This window comes from Uloborus diversus, chromosome 7, assembly GCF_026930045.1.
Source record: "Uloborus diversus isolate 005 chromosome 7, Udiv.v.3.1, whole genome shotgun sequence".
Taxonomy (NCBI): Eukaryota; Metazoa; Arthropoda; class Arachnida; order Araneae; family Uloboridae; genus Uloborus; species Uloborus diversus.
In genome coordinates, this window is record NC_072737.1 from 124,411,078 (window position 1) to 124,432,721 (window position 21,644).

Below are 21,644 nucleotides of genomic sequence, written 5' to 3' on the forward strand. Positions count from 1 at the left end.
AACAGGTGCTCCATGACACGATTGCACCAATCTGTCGCCAGAACCGCTACCCATTGACGATGGAAAATTGCCACTTGGAAAACGTGTAAACAAAATTGACTTGTACCCACTAACGTATAAAGAATGTTTAACGGCCAAGTCACACAACATTAACTATAACAATAAAGAAATCGCAGTAAGGAACCTTCGACTTGTCATGACTTTGTTTAGATTTCATTACTTTTTAGAGATAAACAAACAGCTCCATCGAGACTTGGCTAGTTTTTTACAGAATGTTTTTGGTGGGATATTGTTATTGCGGATGTGTTTATTTATTGTTTATTTATTTATTTATTTATTTTTGTATTTATAAATTACTGAATATAGAAAATACTCATTTTAACTTAACATGTGCAAGATCTATTTTTAGACATTACGATTTCTTTCTTCCCCTTTTTTCCCCAAAGACATCGCAAACTCTCCTCGGTCACCGAAATCCGACTAGCTGAAACCAGATTTTTTTCATCTACACTCCATATGCTTGTAAATGAGTGACCGAGCCAGATTTGCTAGAAAAAAATCTCCTGCTTTACACTTAATTGTGTTTTTAATTTACACCTCCGATAATGAGAATCCTACACAAATTTGGTTTAGGCTAAACTCACAAAGGAGCAGCTACAGTATCTGGCTATCACGACGGCCAAACAGGTAAACCCTAAACAGATCCACTTGCGTAGGATTCTGTGTAATGAGACATCTGCCTTGTCTGAGCAGCTTTGAACTGTTTTATCTCTTTGGCTACTGTCTTGAATCACCACAAGGTAGCATAATCAACCAATTTCAAATTTTATATTTTCATATAAAAGGTTGCAAGATATTTTTATCTTCAAAAATTTCATATTCTTCTGTCTGAGAGAACGACCAAATATTTTCAATGAATCACCGGTGAGAGTCGACATTCTCCAATTTCTATATTTCTCGGTAACGAATATATACATATAATATAAATTTATATGTGTTTTTTTTACTACACAGCTGCTATAGATAAATAGGGGCAAGGAGTTCCTTGGAGCTAGTTGTTCCTCGGAACAACTTGCCCCACAAGCACAAGTCCTTGAAAAAATGAATTATAGGTTTGATAACGAAACGTAAATCGATTCAGCGCAGTGTTTTAGAATGCAAAATAGATATTTGCATAAAAACACCAAAGATCTGAACTCTATCATTTAAATATCGTGAAAAAGACCAAAAAGTTCAAAAACGAAAATATTTACAAAAGTGGATTAGTGATGCACTTACTCAGCTTTTAATATACCGGACGCCACTGGTCTGGCTAATGTGCGCTGCAACATTCCATTTTACCAGATATTTACAAAATACATTTATCTTTTTTCTTCATTGAGTTATTTCGAAAGGAACAACTTACCCGCGCAACTTTTAGCCCCGCTCTTCCCTACTTATATCGACATGTATGAGCAACAAGCATAAAGAAAACATAAATTAATTTAGTGTTTATAAAAAGGAGCTGACTATGATAGTCTTTTGGCAGTCATCAAGAATGTTTCTCCGTAGCTCTTAGCAGAGCATTAACGCATCCATGTTCACTTGCTTCATTTCCATGATGGACTCTTCTTTCACTAGCAAATCAGAAAGATCATTTGCTATGATCAAGAAATGGCTCAAAATTTTCAATTTGAACGTTTTTGGCCAATTAACTATGTTTTATTTACCTATTTGCTTGTTTTAAAGTCTTAAAATATGCGCGCATAATCTGTATGCGTGTGTCAACTTGATCAATCTTTTAGTAACAAAGGTAAAGTAAGTAACTTGATATGCAATTTTTTTCTTTAATTTTACCTAGTGAGTTTGCATGTTTATAACAAATTAGCTTTAACGCAATTTTTGTAAAAAAAAAAAAAATAAACCATTGGTTTGGACAGATTTGTAAAATCTTTCTTATAACTATCGTAAGAACATGAAGCGGCGTGGTGTGTGTGTGTGTGTGTGGGGAAGGGGAGGGGGTGAAGGATGTGGGGGAAAGCTCCCCCCCAAAAAAGTAATTTGTGACGAGCCCCAAAGTTCCTATGCACGCCCCTATGTGTAAGGACTTCTTAAACATCCCGGATCCAGACTTAAAGCTTGGGAGGAAAATTTGTAAAACATTACGTTTATGGGGGCGGGGGGGGGGGGGGCGGGGGAGGGGTTAGATGAAATTAGTCATTTGAAAAACAAATAGAGTTTGCCTTAAAGCTTGCGTTTTACAACCTATCTTTCGTTTGTAATTCCTTTTATTAGAAAATTATATGAATTTTAAATGTTGCTAAGTCAACTATTGTCAGTTTTCACTTAGTAGTTTAAAAAACCTTATTGTTCACAACTCATTGCTGTATGATAAAGTGCTTAGAGAAAATATTACTGTTTACAACAGAGATTGATTTAAGTGTAAGCCTGAGAAGCCTGGCTCAGGGCCAGGCCCCCTGGTTTGGGGGGGGGGGGGCTAAAAATTACAATTTTTTTACATATATAAATGTTTTGAACTATAAAATTTTTCTGAATTTTTTAATTTAATTGTGAGTAAAAATTTAATTGTTATTGTTGGCATAAGCTTAGTGGAAGACCCCATAAAGTGAGACAGTTATCAGAAGTGCCATTTAGTACAGAATTAGACTGCCTACATGGCACTCCATGTTAGTTAAGGAGCTTATTATTACTACTGCTTATGGTATTTATTTTGTCTCTGTTAATTTACATTTTTTCAAAATGTTTGAATTTTTGTAACTGTTTATTGATGTACATTTCAAATTACAAATACATTGATCCAGAAATTAAGTAACTTCGACTATGAACGGCAGTTTATATCACAACAAATGCCAAGGGTTTTACAGAAAAAGGAGGCCAGTGGGGACAACCCCAATAAAATCAGTGGTGCAGAATGCACCACGCCATTGCTCTTTGGGGGAATGAGAACCTCTGGAATCAATGACAAAAAACTGTGCAATAGAGCACGTTCTTCGATTGTACATTTCAAGGAGGCTGTTGTGCTTACAGTCCTAAAATTTCTCAATCGGACCCTGGTTTACGTTGCAGAATTTGTTCCTTGGGACATTGGAATGGTATAATTGTGAATCTGGTTTGACATTTCAAGCCTCGGCCAGTCTCGGCTTCCCACCGTTTTCTAACCCCTCGGAAGTCTAAGTCGGAAACCGTACGGGGGGGAGGGGGGGGGATATACCTGACACCTGCATCTCCATTGTAAACGGGCTAGTGTACTCCTTTGTTTCCTTTGGAGAGTGACAGGAGAAGACGAAAAAGGAAGCCACAGTTTGCAGCTCCCACAGTGTTCTCAGTTCCAAAGTGGAGTGTAGCATGTCTCCCTCTAAAGAGATAAAATTATTTGAACTATCTCATCAAATATTTTTTTCTTTCTCTTCACAATATTAGTTTTTTTTAAGTTACAAAAATTTTCGATTTTTCGCCCATCAGTTCTTTATTGATAGAATTAGTAATTAATGATAATAAAAAAGAAACTAAATAATAATAATAATTTTAAAAAGCGTGCGTGTATCTTAACGATCACTTGTCATTTCAATCAAGGAAGCTAACTGTGAAATTATGGGCTTATAAAAATTATAACCATTAAAGTATGGCCATATTCGATGTAAATTATTACATAATATGCTTTGAAGTAGATTGATTGTATTTAAGGAATACGGGGGGGGGGGAGAAAACCATTCTAAAATAACCTAATGTTATATTGTTTCTTTGTTATATCAAGCGCGTATCCATAAAAATTTTTTTGAGGGGCACCAAAAAGCAAAAGTTGGGGGAAGGGGGATAAATAAATAGAAAACTTCAAAGGCCCCAAAGGTTTTTCTTCTTTTCTTTTTATGGTTCTTTAAAGTCATTTAACCTACTTTAATGTACAAAAAATTATATACAAATAACATCGTACCACATTTTAAAATGTTTCTAAGGCACTAGCGCAGCCAGAATCAGTGGTGTTCCCATAGGGTATACGCCATATACTCTCAAGCATTTTTTAGACATATAGCGTATACCCTCAAGCTTCATAAATGTTCATATAATGACATACTATGTATATGATCACATACACAAATTGTGTGCAATGGATTACTGGGAGTATACACTCAGAAAAATTGATGGGAACATCACTGGCCAGAATAATTTCGAAGGTTGTTTTGGCCAAACAATCCTTACATGTGAAAAACAGCTCTATTAAGATTGGCAATTATGTTAAAACTAAGGCCTCAGGGGGCTTTTATCAGTTTTTCACCCCCTCCCTCCTTCGCTGAACCACTGCAGAATTATAACCGAATTCATTTTTAAATTTACCACAATCTCACTATGCTGTAATATTGAACTGTCCATTGTCGTTAAAACACGAGTTTAGGCATTAAATGGACCTGATTGCCATGTACGTGCAATATATCGACAGTCAGGGCCTGACTACTCAAAAGGCTCAGGAAGCTTGAGCTTCCCCCCAGAATTAACAGTGGGCCCAAAAATGACTTAAAATTTTCAGTTTCTGCCTTCGAATGTATTTTTAAAAGTATTCAAACATTATAACTCGCTAAATAAAAATTCACTCTTTATATTTGAGCATGCACATTTGAAGGGATTCGGCGTAAGATTATGGTAAATAATTTTAAAAAAAAGAAGAAAAATAAAACGAGAAAGGCTATTTTTTTTAAAAAATAAAATAAATACCCTCTTCCTACAGATCTGGTAGAGGGCGGTGTAATCAGGCGAGGATAAATCCACATGACATAAGTTTCTTTATTCAGTTTGTTTTTTGAAAGAAAAAAAAAAGAACTCTAATTCAGTACATTTGAACGCAATAAAAGAAAAAGAGCTATCTTAATGATAAAATAAATTTTATTAGTGAATTAAACAAACACCAATAGACACACACCATAACAAGTATCCCAATTGTGAACACAATTAATAAACATTTATCTTCGTTTTGAGATAACAATTCAAAAATTTTACATAAAAAATATCAACTATTTTGTAAACTTTAATTTCACCACATTTCTTAAAGAACACGTAACAACAATTGGAAATTGAGATTCAGAATAGACATTTTATAAACATACTTTAACTTCTGTATGTTGAAAATTTTATTGAAGAACATTTTAAACTGATTATTGCACTGCGAGCAACAAACAGCATGACTTGCATGAATTTGGGTTGCTTTTCTCACAGCAACTATACAAAATTCTTTTTATATGAGTCATTAAGAGCAAAAAGGGTGTAAGTCAATATAAGGGGAAAAAAACGCCTTCAAAAAACACCCAGGAACTAAAAAGCAAAAAATAACCGAACACACTTACATACTATTTCCTACCCAAACCTAGAAATGAAATTTATTTTACAATTCCAGTACAGAAACCAACTAAATTACTTAAACATCCAATAGGGAAGTTGCAACCTATTAAATGTTCATATTTTGGCTATTGGATATTGTTAATTGACCCTCAAAACTAAAAAATTCACCATTGCCGAATTTTAAAACACCGTGGTTGATTTTTAATGAATTTTTAAAAATCCAAGCGCAAAAGTGCGCTCTTCTGAAATGTCACGAGCCTAACGTCACAGGGCGCGACTGGGCAGCCTTCCGCCGAAGATCCCTTGTTTTCGCTAGGGACATTTTGAGCGCGCTGATATTTTTATTTTTTATAAATTCAATAGTCCTTTTGAACACACTATGGAGACCGGATTCATTAAAGCACAATCTGAATAATCTTCCTCATGTAACATCAATGATGATATTCGAATATTTTCGAGAGGATGAGAGGTTTAATGTTCCAGAAAAGCGAGGAGTTAAATGCGAGGAGATAAGCCTTTTACGTTTCGTCTTCAAAGTCGAATGCGTGACCTTCGGCTTCTCCCCTATCGAAAGAGCACATGACGTCACTTCCTATGCCATTTGACGTCACAAGCGCTTGAACTTTAAAAATTAATTAAAAAAAAACTACTTATCGTATCGCAAAAATTTTTTCACCTATGATGTTCATACATGTTACTCTATCATATAAAAATAAAATTGAAAAATCGAAAACTTCCCTATTATAAAATAAACAATTATTTTAATTATTATACGATGAATTATTTTAAATACCTAACTAATATACGATCCCCTATAATAATTACTTATTACCTATATTTTTCTAATTTTGGGAGGGTCCCGGAGCCTAAGCTTAAAAGCCCTGAAGCTTAAAATTCCGGGAAAGTGCAAATATACGGGTAAAAATGTCTCATTTGCCCAAATAGATTGAGCGATTAGTCTATCGGCAAATGGTTGAAATTAGACTAAAACCACTGTTGCTCTAAACGGCTCATATGCAACACTGAAAAAATTGATTCGTTGTAGATGATTTAAAAATATATAATACAGTAAACTCCCGATTATCGGCGGTTGGATTATCAGCTGCTCGGATTATCCGCGGGTCTTTTAACAATTTTTTTTTCTTCAACGGTGGTGACTTATGATTGTGTTATTGTTTGTCTTTAGCTTTTTCTTATACTTTTTACAATCAATGTTATTTTTTTAGCCATAACTTTTCTGTATGTGTGAGTTTTATTCATATTTTTTAGCTATTGTATGCAACAGTATCGTTTTTTACCCATAATTCGGATTATCCGCGGTTTCGCTTATACGCGGTTATCGTGCCACCCTAATCCGCAGGTAATCGGGAGTTTACTGTATATGTAATTTTTGCACCTGAAAATTTTCACGAATAAACTTTCACATAGATAATTTTCACAATAAACAACAGAAAAGAATCAAATACTTAAAATAAATAATATATCAAAACAAAACAAAGGAAAATCACCAGGATAAAATAAAATAAATATTGAATTCATAGAAGAGAACACCAACAAAACAAGAAGATCATGTATAAAACTTAATCACATATAACACTTAGAACAACATGACACAAGCATTAGAAACAACAAACAGGGAATACATAAAACAATTGTCCTTTCTGCATTTTAAGGCACTTTTTAGTGACATTGTGAAAGTGATGGTAGAAAAAAAAATGCAGACAAGGCAAAATGACTGTTCTTTGATTATTTGTAGTTTGATTGGATTGAGTATTAATTTTTCATCGACTCTTCCGATTATGTAAAGGTTCTTTAACAGAAAAGTAACTTAAGAAAACTACAGCAGATAACATACAGTATTTTTGGAGTATGCAGTACATCAGTACATATAAGAGTATTTGAAAACAATCCCCCAGATTGTGTCTTGTTTCTGTGTGTAGCAGTAAGGAGAAGAGGCCTTTTATTGAGCAGTTTCAAAATAATGCCATACTGTGGCAATATGGCTGGAAGTAAAGAATATTAATATGTCATTTTCCCACAATTGTGGTAAAATAAATAAAAGGTACATTTATTTTAAAAACCTGCAGTATTATTTAGGCAAAAATGAATCTTGAGACATAACAGAATTTTAGCAGTTTACTTTCATTTTCAGAGAAGTTATAGAGCAGTTATAAGGGGATTTTTGTGGGTGCATGAGCATTTTGTATCCCGCAAAATTTTATGCAGCTGGAATAAAATGATAAACACCATGGGGAAACCCAAAAACCATTTTTATGCATGCAGTATTGCAGGCTGTTTCCAAAATCACCTACGTAAAGGCTTTTTTTCCCTTTACTCCCTGTGTATGGTTACAAAAAAGTAATACTGTGTGAAGTAAAAAAAGTACTTATAGGTAAAGAAAGTACTATCAGGATCTTGATCATAATTTAATATGCATGGTTCTAGTGATCCAAAGGTCACATGACTTATGACATCCATTCCCATAAGATAAACTTCATGTTAAAGAAAGTTTTTTGAGGCACTTCGGTATTGACAACAACCAGGGGCGCCCCAAAGTTAAAATTTTGGGAGGGCATAAACTATTAATTTGCCTAATGGAACTCAAATTTTGCCGAACTATCAGACAAAATTAACCCAATATAGAAATTTTTTGGAGGTCACAGTGACCTCTTACGAACTTGCATCAGGGCGCCCCTGTCAACAATGACATTCTTCAACGACTTCTTCCATTTTGTCATGTGTGAGAACTGATCAAAGCCCGCCGTCTTTGATCTGTTGTTGTTCACATGTGCCACTTAATTTTTGATCAAGAACGCTTTCAGTTTCTTGAAAACAGGTTATGAAGCAGTAAACTGTCATTTGCCACAAGTCTAAACAATTATGTTCAATCATAAAAATTCTTTTCCTCTGTGTCTTGAACCAAGTAAATAGTTCAATACTCATAATAACACAAAACAGCAACAGAGATTTTATCATGACATCGAATGGCAAGATATTATCATTTACGAAAAATAAGATATATTATGTACTACAGACCAGATTTTGTGCATTTTTAAAAACAAAACTTGTATTTTGCATGACTTTTGGATCATCCTGTATATAAACTTTACATTCAATGAGTTTTAATCAAATATTTCTTACCACAACACCATAACTATCCAAAAAATAAACAACATATTTTAGGCTATAAGGAAAGAGAAAGGCATAAAAAGGAAACACAAAAATGAACCAATATATTCATTACATAAATAAATAGCCTTAGTGAGCTTTAAATAAAAATATGTTTGAAGAAACTCTCCATGAATATAACAATGCACTAAGTATTGATTTAAAAGTTTTAAACCTAAAAGTTAAATAGAAAAGAGAAAACAATACAGTTGAGCTCCTAAAATAAAATGTTTGAACATTTATCATTGTAAATAATCACAACCAATAAGGAATACAAGAGTTAAATTTAAAATCTGGAGCAAAATTAACAATTTTAAGTTGTAGTTTTCTGTTGAAATATTGTTGCAGTGCTCAGCAATAATTTAAAAATTTTAATAGCACATAGGAAAGTCTCAAACTTTAAAGAGGAGCCAGTTTTTGCAATATCATAATATTTACAGAAAAAATAAATATCATAAAAAGAAAAAATGTATAAATATTCTCCCATCATACAAAAAAAAAAAAAAAAAAAAGCTTTCTAAAAAGGATTTTTAACATTATAAAACATTCAAAAGAATAAATAATAAAACAATGTTCAACGATAGAGTATCTCACATTGGTAGGTAAACAAACAAATGACTGAACAAAGAGTTTGCTATGGGAAACACGGAAAAGTATCACATACATTTAGCAGTAAATGCAACTAATGATAACAATCTTGTCTAAAATAATACCTTTTTTCACTGGGGATTGATGCATTAAATAGGACCATCCACCTCGCTGGGTGCCGAGCCAGTTGCAGCCGTTGCTTTTGTATTTCCTCAATAGAATACCTCATCTATACCTTGTCTTATTGTGTAGGAATGGTACCAATATAGTTACAATGAATATATTTTCTATCATATAAATTTGACTGTACATGACTTAAAACAAACAATATTGATCTGCCGTGGGAAGGTAAAGGGCAGTATCTGCAGTTTTTGAGACTTTTGACCAAACGCATTTCAGATTCGATATTTAATAATAGAGAAACGTTGGAATTTGACTTTTTTTGTGCTGTATTTTCAGTGGAAATCAAATAAGCAAGCTCGTATGAAATAGCTTAGATATAATAGATGACAAAAACACAAGGAAAAGAAAAATTTGCAGATGCTACCCTTTACCTTCCCATGGCTGAATTATTTGCATGTATTGCACTTCATATCTTCATCAAAATCAAAGAATAGTTTTGCAATGCTACTAATGGTAAACACAGTGATGGTAATAAAAATGCATTTTCTCTTAGGGGTTATCCATAAATGATGTGACAATTTTTTTCAACGTATTTGAGCTTCAACATGTGACAAAGCACCTCCTCTGTCACAAATAGTTACACTTCACCTTACCCATTTCCTTGTCACATGTGACACTATATTTCATAAACATTGCTATGGAACATGGGCGCCCACATGGGGGGGGGGGGGGGGCTTGCACCCCCTCCTCTTATGAATAAGAACTTCCTTGCTTTTAGCCCTTTTTTCTTTGCAAAAATGAAAAAGCATTTCTTTTCCAGTCATTAATGAATAAGTTATTAAAAATATCAAATTTTAATAACTGTAATCTGTACTGAAATCCGTTTAAATGGGGAAAATATCCAGCTAAACTATGGGGAATATATCTGAACCCCCTTAAAATTTTGCATATGAGCGTCCATGCAATAGAAAAGTTTTTATTTCAACCAAAATGTGCGATGTTGTACTTCTTCTTACCATCTTCTTTCCCTTTGTCACAAACTCACCATTTCACGAACCGCTTTACCCCTCAGAGCATGACATCATTTGTGAATGACCCCTTATGCTTGACCATTTTATTTGAACTTTTGGATGATCTTTGGTTTTTGATAAAAAATAATTTCAAAGATCCATATCAGTTCTCATAGGCAGCATCAATTTTTTAAAAATATTTAATACAAGGAAAAACTGTTTGAGCTCTTCACTGTGTCTAGAGATACTACCTAACCTTTCAGTTTTAATATAATTCATAAAAAATGATACATTATTAATTCGATTAATGATGAAGATGCAATAAAATCATCTGCTAAAGAAAGAGCAAGAAAAATGTTCTTTAAACTAGTAGTAGTTTTGATTCTTAAAAAAAAATCTAAGTTGTAAATTATGTTAATTTTAGTCCGTTATTTAAATTTAGTTTTTCAATTAACTCTGGAGGTTGCAAATTGCACCATCAAAATTTTCACGGAAGGGGGGATTTAAGAAGAGGTTTGATCTCCTTTTGCAGGAGGGGAAAGGGTACATCATAGCAATTAGGGTGGATGCACCATTGTCTGCAGGAGAGGGGTTTGGCATACTCATGCCAACCTTTAATTTCTTAGCTTTTGATATGTTCATTGGTATCAGAGTAGTAGTTTGGGAGGGGGAGGGGGGGCATTTTACAAAATATAAGATTAATGCAAAACTAATGCAAATTTAAAACAATTTAATTGACGCAGTAAAACTAACAAAAAAAAAAAAGCTTGCTTTTTAAAATTAAAGCTGGCATAATTAATCTAAAGCGACTTTTTTTTGGCCAAACAAAACTATGTCAATCATGATGTCTATTCTATAAAAGAAACAACCCCTCTCCCTCCCGCCCAAATATTTAACTACAGTACTGAGTGGTATGCATTTGTCAATAGAAATTTAATGAGAAATGCTTTTTAAATTATTCATGTGAAGCAACCCAACATGAACCATATTTTCATTGAAATGCATAACATTATTTTGCATTCTAAAGCCACAAGTACCAAAAAACTGGCATAACTTGTGTTCTTGAAACCATGTTAACAAATTCTTGGTTTTTAAAATCTCATTCGACCTACTAAATGCCAAGTAACCAAAACACCATACTTTGAAATAAAAGCAGCAGCAGACATTTCTTGCTTCGCATTATCACCCCCAATTAAATCACTATCAGTTAAATTGACTCTGGTAATTAAATGACAATTGCAGCCTGCACGAAACAACACATTAGTGATTTCATCCAACATGGCTACCCTCAAACGCATTCTAACACTATCCACAATGCAGTCAATGCTGCCATACTCAATTAACAAATTATGAACATCTTGGAGAATTTCCTTGACGCTAAATGTTAAATCAAAAAGGTTAATGACAATGTCAAGATTTTCTGCATTGAATGAATTTTCTGTGACTAACATCATTATGGTATCTTTCAAAGATAAAGAATCTACTCGAGTACTAAGCTGATTTCTGGCAAGATTGATCTCTGAAATAAACACTGTAGAGAATACTTTGATAACATCGCAGAATTGATGTACAGGGTTTAAGTATGTTTTGTACTGGTTGTACAAGCGCTTCTCCAATGCGATGCTGAGACAGACTGCAAGACCTTGCATGCCTGAGACTTCACCTGAATCGGAATTTTCAAATGGGCAAAGCAGAAGAGGACAAATAGTTCCATGGGATCCTGATGGAAAAAGATCTTTCATCCACTGTCCTTCAGAATTGGCTATACGTTTGACATAATACTTAGGGTCCTTGTTTGGCTGTCTTCTTCTTCGAAGATCACGTTCTGCAGCTTGACCAAGTTTACACAGCTCTATTATCGAATTTTCAGAAAACTCGAAGTTTTCGGCAGAGAAGTCCATGGGAGGACCTAACCGACAATAAAGACCAATGTCATATAACCACTGTTCGTAAAGGATGGCGGGGTGATCCTCCTTTTCCTTGATGTATGCCCATCTTAGCAGGCCAAGAAAGCAACGGAATTTTTTAGATTCAACTCTTTGCCACAGTTCACCGTTTGAAAAAATGCATCTTAGTTCAGTGCTGGATGAAAATGTGGAACATTGTTTTAGAAGGTTAAGTACCCAATCTCTTGGATTTTCATCCGTGGGATATTCTTTAATAAAGAACCAGTAACCCTTACACCATTCAAAAGCAAGGTTCCACCAAATTCTTCGGGACATTGATATTTTTCGGAGCTGTGTACAAGTATTTCCAAAATGCAATAATTCGACAGGGCATTTGATAGAAGAACAAATTTTATATAATACTAAATCAGGTAATTGTAAAATGTTGATATTGGATGCCATGACTTCTTTCAGATATCAATTAAAATAAATCAAAACCTAAAATTCGAATGATCAGTCAAAACAATTACCTTCTGAGGTCCTTCAACGAAAATCTTTACTCAATGAGGCAAATGATGATACACGTGAAATAAAGTTCTGGAATTTCACATAAAACCATAAATTTGGTGACATAATGCTTGAACACATTTTTAGCATTGACGAAATTAAGTAATTGCAATAATTTGTTATGCTTTCACAATTAATGCAAATGAGCAACTAAAAATAATAATGAAATGACTTGCATGGAGTGAGTTGCATTTTGTTTATTTTTTTTCTGAAATGACAAGTGTATCAGCGGTTACAGCGAAGAACAGATTTTGTTTGATGCCTCCTTAGGCAAAATATGAAATAATGTTCTTTTTTGCATTTTTAAATATTTATTTTTAAGTATACCTCTCGAAAAAAATATTTATATATGCCTTCCTAATCATAACTACTTTCTCATCAATTCTCAGTTGTTTATTTCTAGGTAGGAGCAGCTGAGTTGAGCTCTCAACTAAATTTAAATGGAGTCTGTTTATTTCTTTCGGCGAAGACAAGAGCGAAAAGAAAAAAAAAATTAAAATTTTCTCAATAGTGCTAATTAGTGCCTACTTTGAAGTATTATGCTTCCATCATATAAATTAAACGGTATATTCTATTTGCAGTTGTTAAAGTTTGTGGTGTGTGTTAAAACCAGTGTTTACAATTTACTATTAAACTACTCGACGGGTGTAGCAGTGTAAGTTGTAAATTTCCATAATGAGTATGAAGGTAATGCAGAATTATCAATATATTATGCAAGTTCCTAATGGTAGCGATCAGAATTTTAAAAATTTTGCTTTCAATAGTTTGCATTATGAAAACTGCATATGCAAAAGACTTGAAGGTGCTGAGCTTTATAATAAAAGACTTGAAGCTGATAATTCTGATTTGTGTAATAAACGATTGGAAAATATCGAACTTTATAACAAAAGGCACGACATTTCTGACGCTTACCATAAAAGGAGTGATAATTCACATCTGTTCAACAGTAAACGATTGGAAAATTCAGATGCATACAATAAACGACTTGACAATTCTGAAGCGTATGATAAAAGATCTGAAACTGGAGAAGTTTACAGCAAAAAAATTGAAACGACGGAAGAATTTCATAAAAAACCTGAAAATGATGTTTTTAATAAACGACAAGAAAATACTGAAATATATAACAAAAGACTGGAAAATGTGGACATGTTTAGAAAGAGAGTAGAAAACCCTGAGGTTTTCAACAAGCGAACTAATAATGGGGAAGTATTCAGCAAAAGACTTGATAATTCTGAAGTTTTCAACAAGCAAGTTCAAACATCTAGTCCTTATGCCAAAGAATTTCATAATGTTTTGGCAAAGAAACAGTTTTTGCTAAATGCTAACAATAATCTGGCTCCCAAAATGAATTTGTGTGACATCTGTAAAAAAAGTTTTTCTACAAAAGGAAATTTACAAAATCATCATGTTGTTCACAGCGGACAAAAACCTCATGAATGTTCGATTTGCAAAAGAACATTTTCTCAGCGAAGTACTTTAGGTAAGCATTATCTAATACACACTGGAGAAAAGCCACACATTTGTAGTGTCTGTCAAAGGGGTTTTCGGCAAGCAAACAATCTTCGGATCCATTTCCTAACTCATTCCGGTGAAAAACCTCATTTATGTAATGTATGTGACAGAGGTTTTACTCAAAAAATTGCTCTGCAGAAACACATGCTAACACATACCGGTGTAAAACCTCACGAGTGCGGTGTTTGTAAGCGGCGGTTTACCACAAAAGGTAATCTCCAGAAGCACTATCTCACACACACAGGGGAGAAGCCTCATGTTTGCGGCATCTGTAGTCGTGGATTTTCGCAGAAAATTGCTTTGAAAAAGCATCATTTGACCCACACCGGTGAAAAGCCTCATGTTTGTAGTGTCTGTAGCAAAGGCTTTACAACTAAAGGTAACTTAAAATCTCATTTTAAGCGCCATGCTCGGGAGAAATCTGGACTTGCTTCCTCAATTGCCCAGTCAATTATAGTACCTGCATCAATAGCTCAATCCCTACTTGTGCCAACATCCATTGCGCAGTCAATTCTGGCATCTACACCAATTCAGCCTCTACGTGTTCCTACTTCCGCCACTCAATCCCAAGGCATCTCGACTTCTGTCGCTCAATCGCAGAGTGTAGCAACATCTCAAGCTCATGCTGCTCCTATGACATTGAAGCAGACACATAGAGTTACATCCTCTGATATAAAGCCTCATCCCTTAGCAACATCCCTCATCCAATCACATTTACCTCCCACATCCCAACCTGTTGTTGTGCCATCATCCCATGTCCAAGGTCTTGTACCACCTCCTAATGCTCATAACTTAGCCATGTCATCCACACATGCTGAATCCCATGTACCAACATCTCATTCACAAGTTATGAGAGTGTCATCTCCACACGTCAATTCTCTATCCATGAGACAATCTCATACACAAGCTGTGCTTGTACCTTCTTCCAGCATGCAGACTTCTGTTCAGTCACACGTTGTTCCTTCACACACTCAGCCATTGAGGATATCAACACCACATTCTCAGGTTCATATTTGCCAGGCAACAACAGTTCATACTCAAAGTGGTTGTAATCCTCAGCCTCAGCAAGGACAAAATTTACCAGCAGATCATGCTACAGTGCATAATAATACCCAAGTAACACTAACTCAGGCACATAACCAAGAAACGCATGCTCATACACAAACTACACATGTAACCCATACACAGACCCATAACATACCAGCTACTCATGCTCAAGCTCTCAATGTGACAACCACTCACATGCAAGCACAAAATGTACCTACCACCCTTGTACAAACACACAATATGTCAACTTCTATTGCACACACACATGTGCATTCACATACACATAATGTACCAACAACACTTGCCCAAGCTCAAAATGTTTCTCATGCCCAAGCTCACATGCAAACGTCACTATCCCAGACTGCTGTGCTGTCTGATAATGGTTGTAAAGAGCAACATATTTTAACATTATGAAATACGACCTGAAATTCTTGCATGAATCAATTTAATATTTTTTTTTCTGTTATATTAAAAGTTCAAATTTTATGTGTTATTATATTTTTACACATTTTACTGTTGTTTATTATGTCATGAACTCCTGTGTTATAAAACATAATTTTCATATTTTCTTCCTCTTGAAATTTCAATGAGTTAATTTTTACATTCTTTGACTTGCACTTTAAAAGTTATGTATAGTACAGTTGACTTTTATTAATATACTGCTCCAATCAACTTATTTTGTGTTATACCTTTGATGCTGTATCTAGCGAGGATGTGATCACATTTTTGTCAGAAATCCTTATCTTTAATCGGTGCTTAGTTTGAATAAAGTATTTGGGGAACCAATTTTTTTAGGGTTAATCTCAGGGTTAATAAACTGTTGTTTGACCAAAAGAGGTCAGTTTAAATTTATTACTTCAGTTCAAAAAGCTGATATTTTTACTTATCACCTATATTTAAATATATTTGTATGTTTTTTAAACCAATTTAATTGAAATTTACAATATTTTTTCAATGACTCCAAATATTTTGGAGAACACCCCCCCCCCCCCCCCCCCCCCCCCGCAAGCACAGCACTGAGTTGAATAGCACTTATTCATGTATAACAGACTAAAATTAAGTTTTTCAGTGAAGGTAAAGATCCTCTCCAATGCTTTATGTGTGGTCGGGTAGAGTGGCAAATTTCAAGCTTTAGAGCAGCCTATGGGTAGCATCGAGTTTTGAAAAATTTATTCCTGAAAGTTAAACTGGAACTGGGAACAAGTATTTTTGGGGAAAAATAATCATTTGAAAAATTTAAAAAGTAATTATCTCTGATAGCCTATATTTTTAAATTACAGTCAAACCTCGATATCGCGACACCTGGATTTCACGACACTCCGGATGTCACGTCACCTTCCTAAAGTCCCAAACTTAGGACACATAGTTTTAATGTTAGTTAACTCCGGATTTCACGACGGGGTCACACTTTGAAACTCCGGTTATCACAACGCTTTATGCCATTCAGATAGGATGGAATCTTTCTTTATAAATGAAATTCTTGCAATTAAATACTGAAAACATATGGAAAGGTTTATTGTATCCTTTTCTACAAAGCGATAAGACACATTTTTTTACACCCATGCACTCAAGGCTATCCCCTACCCCCTCAAGAAGCGGAAATCGCGAACCAGCAGGGTGCTTGTCTTGAAATCCCCGGGAGACTTGAAAGCCTTTGACATTTGGGACAGTAGAAAGGAAGGTAAAGCTACCTAGTAGCATTGTTTGAATACAGCTTTAGATGGACACCAGAAAGGAGAGATAAGCTTCCCTGGAATTGCTCACAGGATTAGAAATCTGCTGTACACATACAGAACAAAGACAAAAATAGAAGAATGCATATGGCCATATGGGTATTGAAATTCGACTGTGGAAGCAGCACGAAAGGAGAAATACCAGTTATTGAGCTGAAGTTGTGAATGATCATAGTAAGCTTTTAACTTTAGTGACAAAAAGAAAATTGCACCCTTCAAATTGACAGGGGAAGAGTTTCTCAGAAGAATTAGAAAGTGTTTCTTAAAGTACAAAAGGTGGAAATTGGCTGTCAGGAAAGAGGACCAAGTCAGACTGGTCAAAAGTGAAAATTCCTTCAACTGGAAATTTATCGCTGATAATGCGCTACAGTAGATCACTCCATTTTATTTTTCAACTGAAAATCAACTTGTTGGTTAGTGTTAATCATTCAGTACGCCAAATGCACGCGTAAGCTGCGGCCCTTTTATTTTTTCCCATTCCTGATTCAGAGAGAGAGAGAGAGTGCACATGTTAAAAGACTAATCTTAGATGAGGTGTCTGGTTTTAGATTAAGAATAAAGTAGTGGAGGTTTGATTGAAATGGCTAAGATCAAAATTTCTTCCTTTTCGTTAGAAGAAAAAAAGATTTTAATCGACGAATATGATAAGTTGCAGATGTCTAAAGCAGCTTTCGCGCGAAGTAAAGGTATTCCGCAAACTACTTTCCTAACAATTCTTTCCGCAAGAGAAAAAATTAAAAGTTCTCTATCAGAACAAGACGGAAACAAAAGAAAGAAACTTCGGAAGTCTAATTTTCAAGATATTGAAGACGCGCTGCTAAAATGGTTTCGCTTTGCAAGAACAAATAACGTTCCGATATCAGGACTGATTTTAAAAGAAAAGGCGTTGGAAATAGCAAAAGAATTTGAAGAAGAAAATTTTTCTGCTAGTAATGGATGGATCGAACGATTCAAAGACCGCTACAATTTATCATTTAAAAAAGTTTGTGGGGAAGCTGCCGCAGTAAATTCAACAGAAGTCGATTCCTGGAAAAACTCATCACTAAAAAATATGTTACAGCGATACGCCCCGTGTGACATTTTTAATTTAGATGAGACCGGGCTCTTTTTTCGAATGCTTCCAGAAAAAACTCTATGTTTTCAATCTGACCCTTGCTCTGGAGGGAAAAAAAGTAAAGAGAGGGTAACTGTTTTGCTGGGAGCGAACATGACTGGTACCGAAAAATTAAGACCTTTGATAATTGGCAAAAGCAGCAAACCTCGCTGTTTCAAAAACGTAAAAGTTCTGCCAGTCACGTATAAAGCAAATTCAAAATCCTGGATGACATCAGGAATTTGGGAAGAAACGATTAAATCTTTCGATGCAAAATTTCATTCCGTTAATAGGAAAGTCGTCTTTGTTATAGACAACTGCGCCGCTCACACTGACGTGAAAGGATTGAAAGCTATAGAGCTGATGTTTTTACCACCAAACGCTACCTCAGTTTTACAGCCTCTTGATCAAGGAGTAATTTTAAGTTTCAAGACAAATTATAGAAAACGCCTAGTCCGGAATTCGATTGCTGAAATAGATCAAGGTCGTAACTTTCGTCCAACTTTGTTTGATGCCCTGAAGTTAATTCATAAAAGCTGGAACGACGTAACTGAAAGAACAATTGTGAACTGTTATAAAAAAGCAGGTTTCTTTTATAATGACGCTGAACCTATTGAAGATTTATCATATGAGTTAGATGAAGATGACATTCCACTTGCTGTTCTTTTCGGAGAAATTCAAAATAGAGAAAGTTGCACCTTAGAAGATTTGCAAGCGTATCTTAAAGTTGATGAAACTGTGTCTACTTCAGCTGAAGCAACAATTTCCGATATTGTGGCTGAAGTACGGGTGTTTTATCTTCGGAAAGTGAAAGTGATGCTGAAACTGAAACAGAAGAAAAACTTCCCACAAAATCGGAAGCTTTACATTGCATTGATGTTTTGGAGAAATACCTTTCTTCTATTGAAGAAGCTGAACAAGCAGATTTTGACTTTCTTAATAAAGTACAAAAAAAAAATTTTTAATTGTACTTCAAGGAGCAAACAAACGGTTATTGAAAAGTATTTTAAAAGTGACAAATAAAAAGTAAGTGATTATTTTCCTGTGATTTTTGCCTTGTCTTAATTACATAGTTCAAAATTGCGTTAATTAAATACAATATCCAATTAATTTATTTATGAAATCCGTACTTGTATTATAATTATCGAATGAGTATGCATTTTATAGCTATTCCGGTTATGACGTCGCTCCGCTTATGACGACGCTTTGTGGAAAGTCCCCAGGGTGTCGTGATAACGAGGTTCGACTGTATCTTGTTTTTCAAAAATCACATAATTGCATAGTTTTATAATTTTTTTTGTTTGTGTTGACTTTGAGTGTGTTAAAATGCTGAATTTTTTTTAAAGTTCTTTCTCTTTGGTGAGAAACATAGTTTACTGTAATAAATAATATTCAAAATTTCAAATTCAATAAAAGTCAACTGTATTGTGTGTTATTTTTTTTTAAATTTCAAAATAGTAAATGAAAAATGTAATTAATATGTTGTAGGGTAAGGTAGTCTATGATGTGTACTAGAAGTGTTTTAACTGTGGAGATGTACAAAATCATATTTTATAAATGTAAAAAGCTCATCTTTTCTCCCTCTTCATACAATTAATACTATGCAGTAATTTACAGGATAGTTTATTAATTTAGTTTGTGTCCAATATTAGTAACATAACTTTTTCTCACTACCATTTCTTTCTTGGAGAACTAGTTTTTTTGAGAAGTTTCTGTTTAATATGTCTTTGTTCTTTTTGAATTTGGTTATAATACTGAGACATGTAGAAAGAAGGATACTGTTTATTTCCAAACCCCAAAAAATTTCAAAAACTTCTTGAATGCTTCAATTTTGTTTTTAATCATTCTTAATTTTCAAGAAGTGACATTGAAGAATAGGTTTTTTTTTCTAAATTTGTTTAGCTACACTAAAGTTTTCAAATGTTTTTTCCCACATGGTGCATTGAATTTGTTTCTACAATCGTCTGCATGCAAGGGTGCCCATAATAGGGGCTGGGGGTTGGGGGCTCGAGCCCCCCCCCCTTTTTTGAAATTAAAACTTTCTTGCTTTTGGTACTTTTTTCTTTGCAAAAATGTAAAAACATTTATTCTCCAGCCATTAATGAATAAGTTATTAAAAATGAAATATTTTAATGACTCTAATCTCCTGAAATCGGTTTCCATGGAGAAAATACCCTCCTAACCCATGGTGAAAATATCTGAGCCCCCCCTTACAATTTTGCATATCGGCGCCCTTGTCTGCATGTATGGTCAGCTATGGCAAATGCACTCGGATTTCTAAACAAAAATAAGTTCTGACTAGAACTAAACAAGTCCACTTTCATTCCTGTATCCAGTTTCTAGCATAAGATCAATTGATCAATATGTTCTCAATCAGCTAAGGTTACAAATTATATCAAACATGCCGTTTTAACATTTGAAACTGGTTTTAAGCAACAAAATATGCCGCTCTTATGCAAAAATAAAATAGAAAAATAAATATTTGATTAGATAGAATTTTCATAAAATTTATTTCTCAAACTGTTATTTTTTTTTTCTGTAAATTTCAACTGTTAATGGGTTTTCTTTTTGGAACACTTTTAAGTTAAATTATTTTGACTAACATTTAAGTGTACTTTTAAGAGAGGTTAGTAAAAATAAATAAATATTTCTCCCACTGTATAATTTGAATAGTAAAAACTAATAAATATATAAATAAAGTAAAGTAAACAGAAACAATAAAAAGGCAGCTTATTTATTGGCTTATTTTATTAAAAAAAATGTTTGCAAAATAAAAAAAGAAACAAAAAATGCATCAAAATGAATAGTTTTATAAAAAGAAAAATCATTTTCAACTTTTTTTTGGTAAAAAATAAACATAACCACGGATTTATCTTTTTATCTTTTATTATCATAGTAGTGACTTGCCCAGATTAGGGTATGGTAGATGCCAGTATTTTAGAGCAGCATTACTAATTAATGCTATCTAAACTAGAGATGTACTGAGTAGCACTTTGACTGATTACCGAGTACTCTGCTTGGCCGCCAAGTACCGAGGTACCGAGTACCAAATTCCAATTATGTTTTAAGAAGAACCACTAACACACACGTGACGAATTTTAAACTCAGTGGAATAGTAGTATAGACCTCCATGTTCAAATAATAATTTTTAAAACAAAATTCCAGCTGAAATTTAATTTCGCATTATTTAAAAGATTTTGTTTGTGTCAATAATTTTACAAATAAGTTATTTTTTAAATTAAAAATAAAGAAATACATAAAATGTAGGATTAATCAAGTTGAAATTAAAACGAATTGTGTCAATCTACACTTCTAGTCCACCAAATGTAAATAATTTTTAAAAACAAATGAAACACTGTTAAAAGCCCAAATGTGCAGGAGCACTGCAGAAACGTGTTTCTACATTACAAGAAACATCTTTTTCAGTGCAAAAAATGTAAGCTAATGAATGTTAAAAAATCTGGCTTTTGTCGGATGTTTTAAATTCTATAAGCTCAGATTTTGTGCATTGATAAAAGCATTCCTCATAATGCCAAAACACGTGTCTGCAGTGTTCCTGCACACTTGTGCTTTTACCGTTGTTTTATTT

At 34.0% G+C, this 21,644-nt stretch overlaps 3 protein-coding genes across 3 annotated transcripts in view; 2 read left to right on the top strand and 1 right to left on the bottom strand.

Moving 5' to 3' along the window:
* The window catches only part of LOC129226871 (uncharacterized), a 32,298-nt gene extending 20,783 nt beyond the window's left edge, over window positions 1-11,515 (bottom strand). The window contains exon 1 of the mRNA XM_054861501.1: window positions 11,358-11,515. Within this exon, the coding sequence (XP_054717476.1) occupies window positions 11,358-11,515 (158 nt within the window). The remainder of the gene's footprint in view (window positions 1-11,357) is intronic.
* Window positions 11,516-13,154: 1,639 nt separating this feature from the next.
* LOC129226872 (zinc finger protein 613-like) lies at window positions 13,155-15,643 on the top strand. Its single transcript, XM_054861502.1, has 2 exons — window positions 13,155-13,608; window positions 13,708-15,643. Exons 1-2 carry the CDS (start codon window positions 13,346-13,348, stop codon window positions 15,641-15,643), a joined length of 2,199 nt encoding a protein of 732 aa, XP_054717477.1. The 5' UTR covers window positions 13,155-13,345.
* A 1,899-nt stretch (window positions 15,644-17,542) lies between these two features.
* Window positions 17,543-21,644, top strand: part of LOC129226873 (tigger transposable element-derived protein 4-like) — a 32,515-nt gene continuing 28,413 nt past the window's right edge. Inside the window, exon 1 of the mRNA XM_054861503.1 lies at window positions 17,543-18,868. Within this exon, the coding sequence (XP_054717478.1) occupies window positions 17,543-18,868 (1,326 nt within the window). The remainder of the gene's footprint in view (window positions 18,869-21,644) is intronic.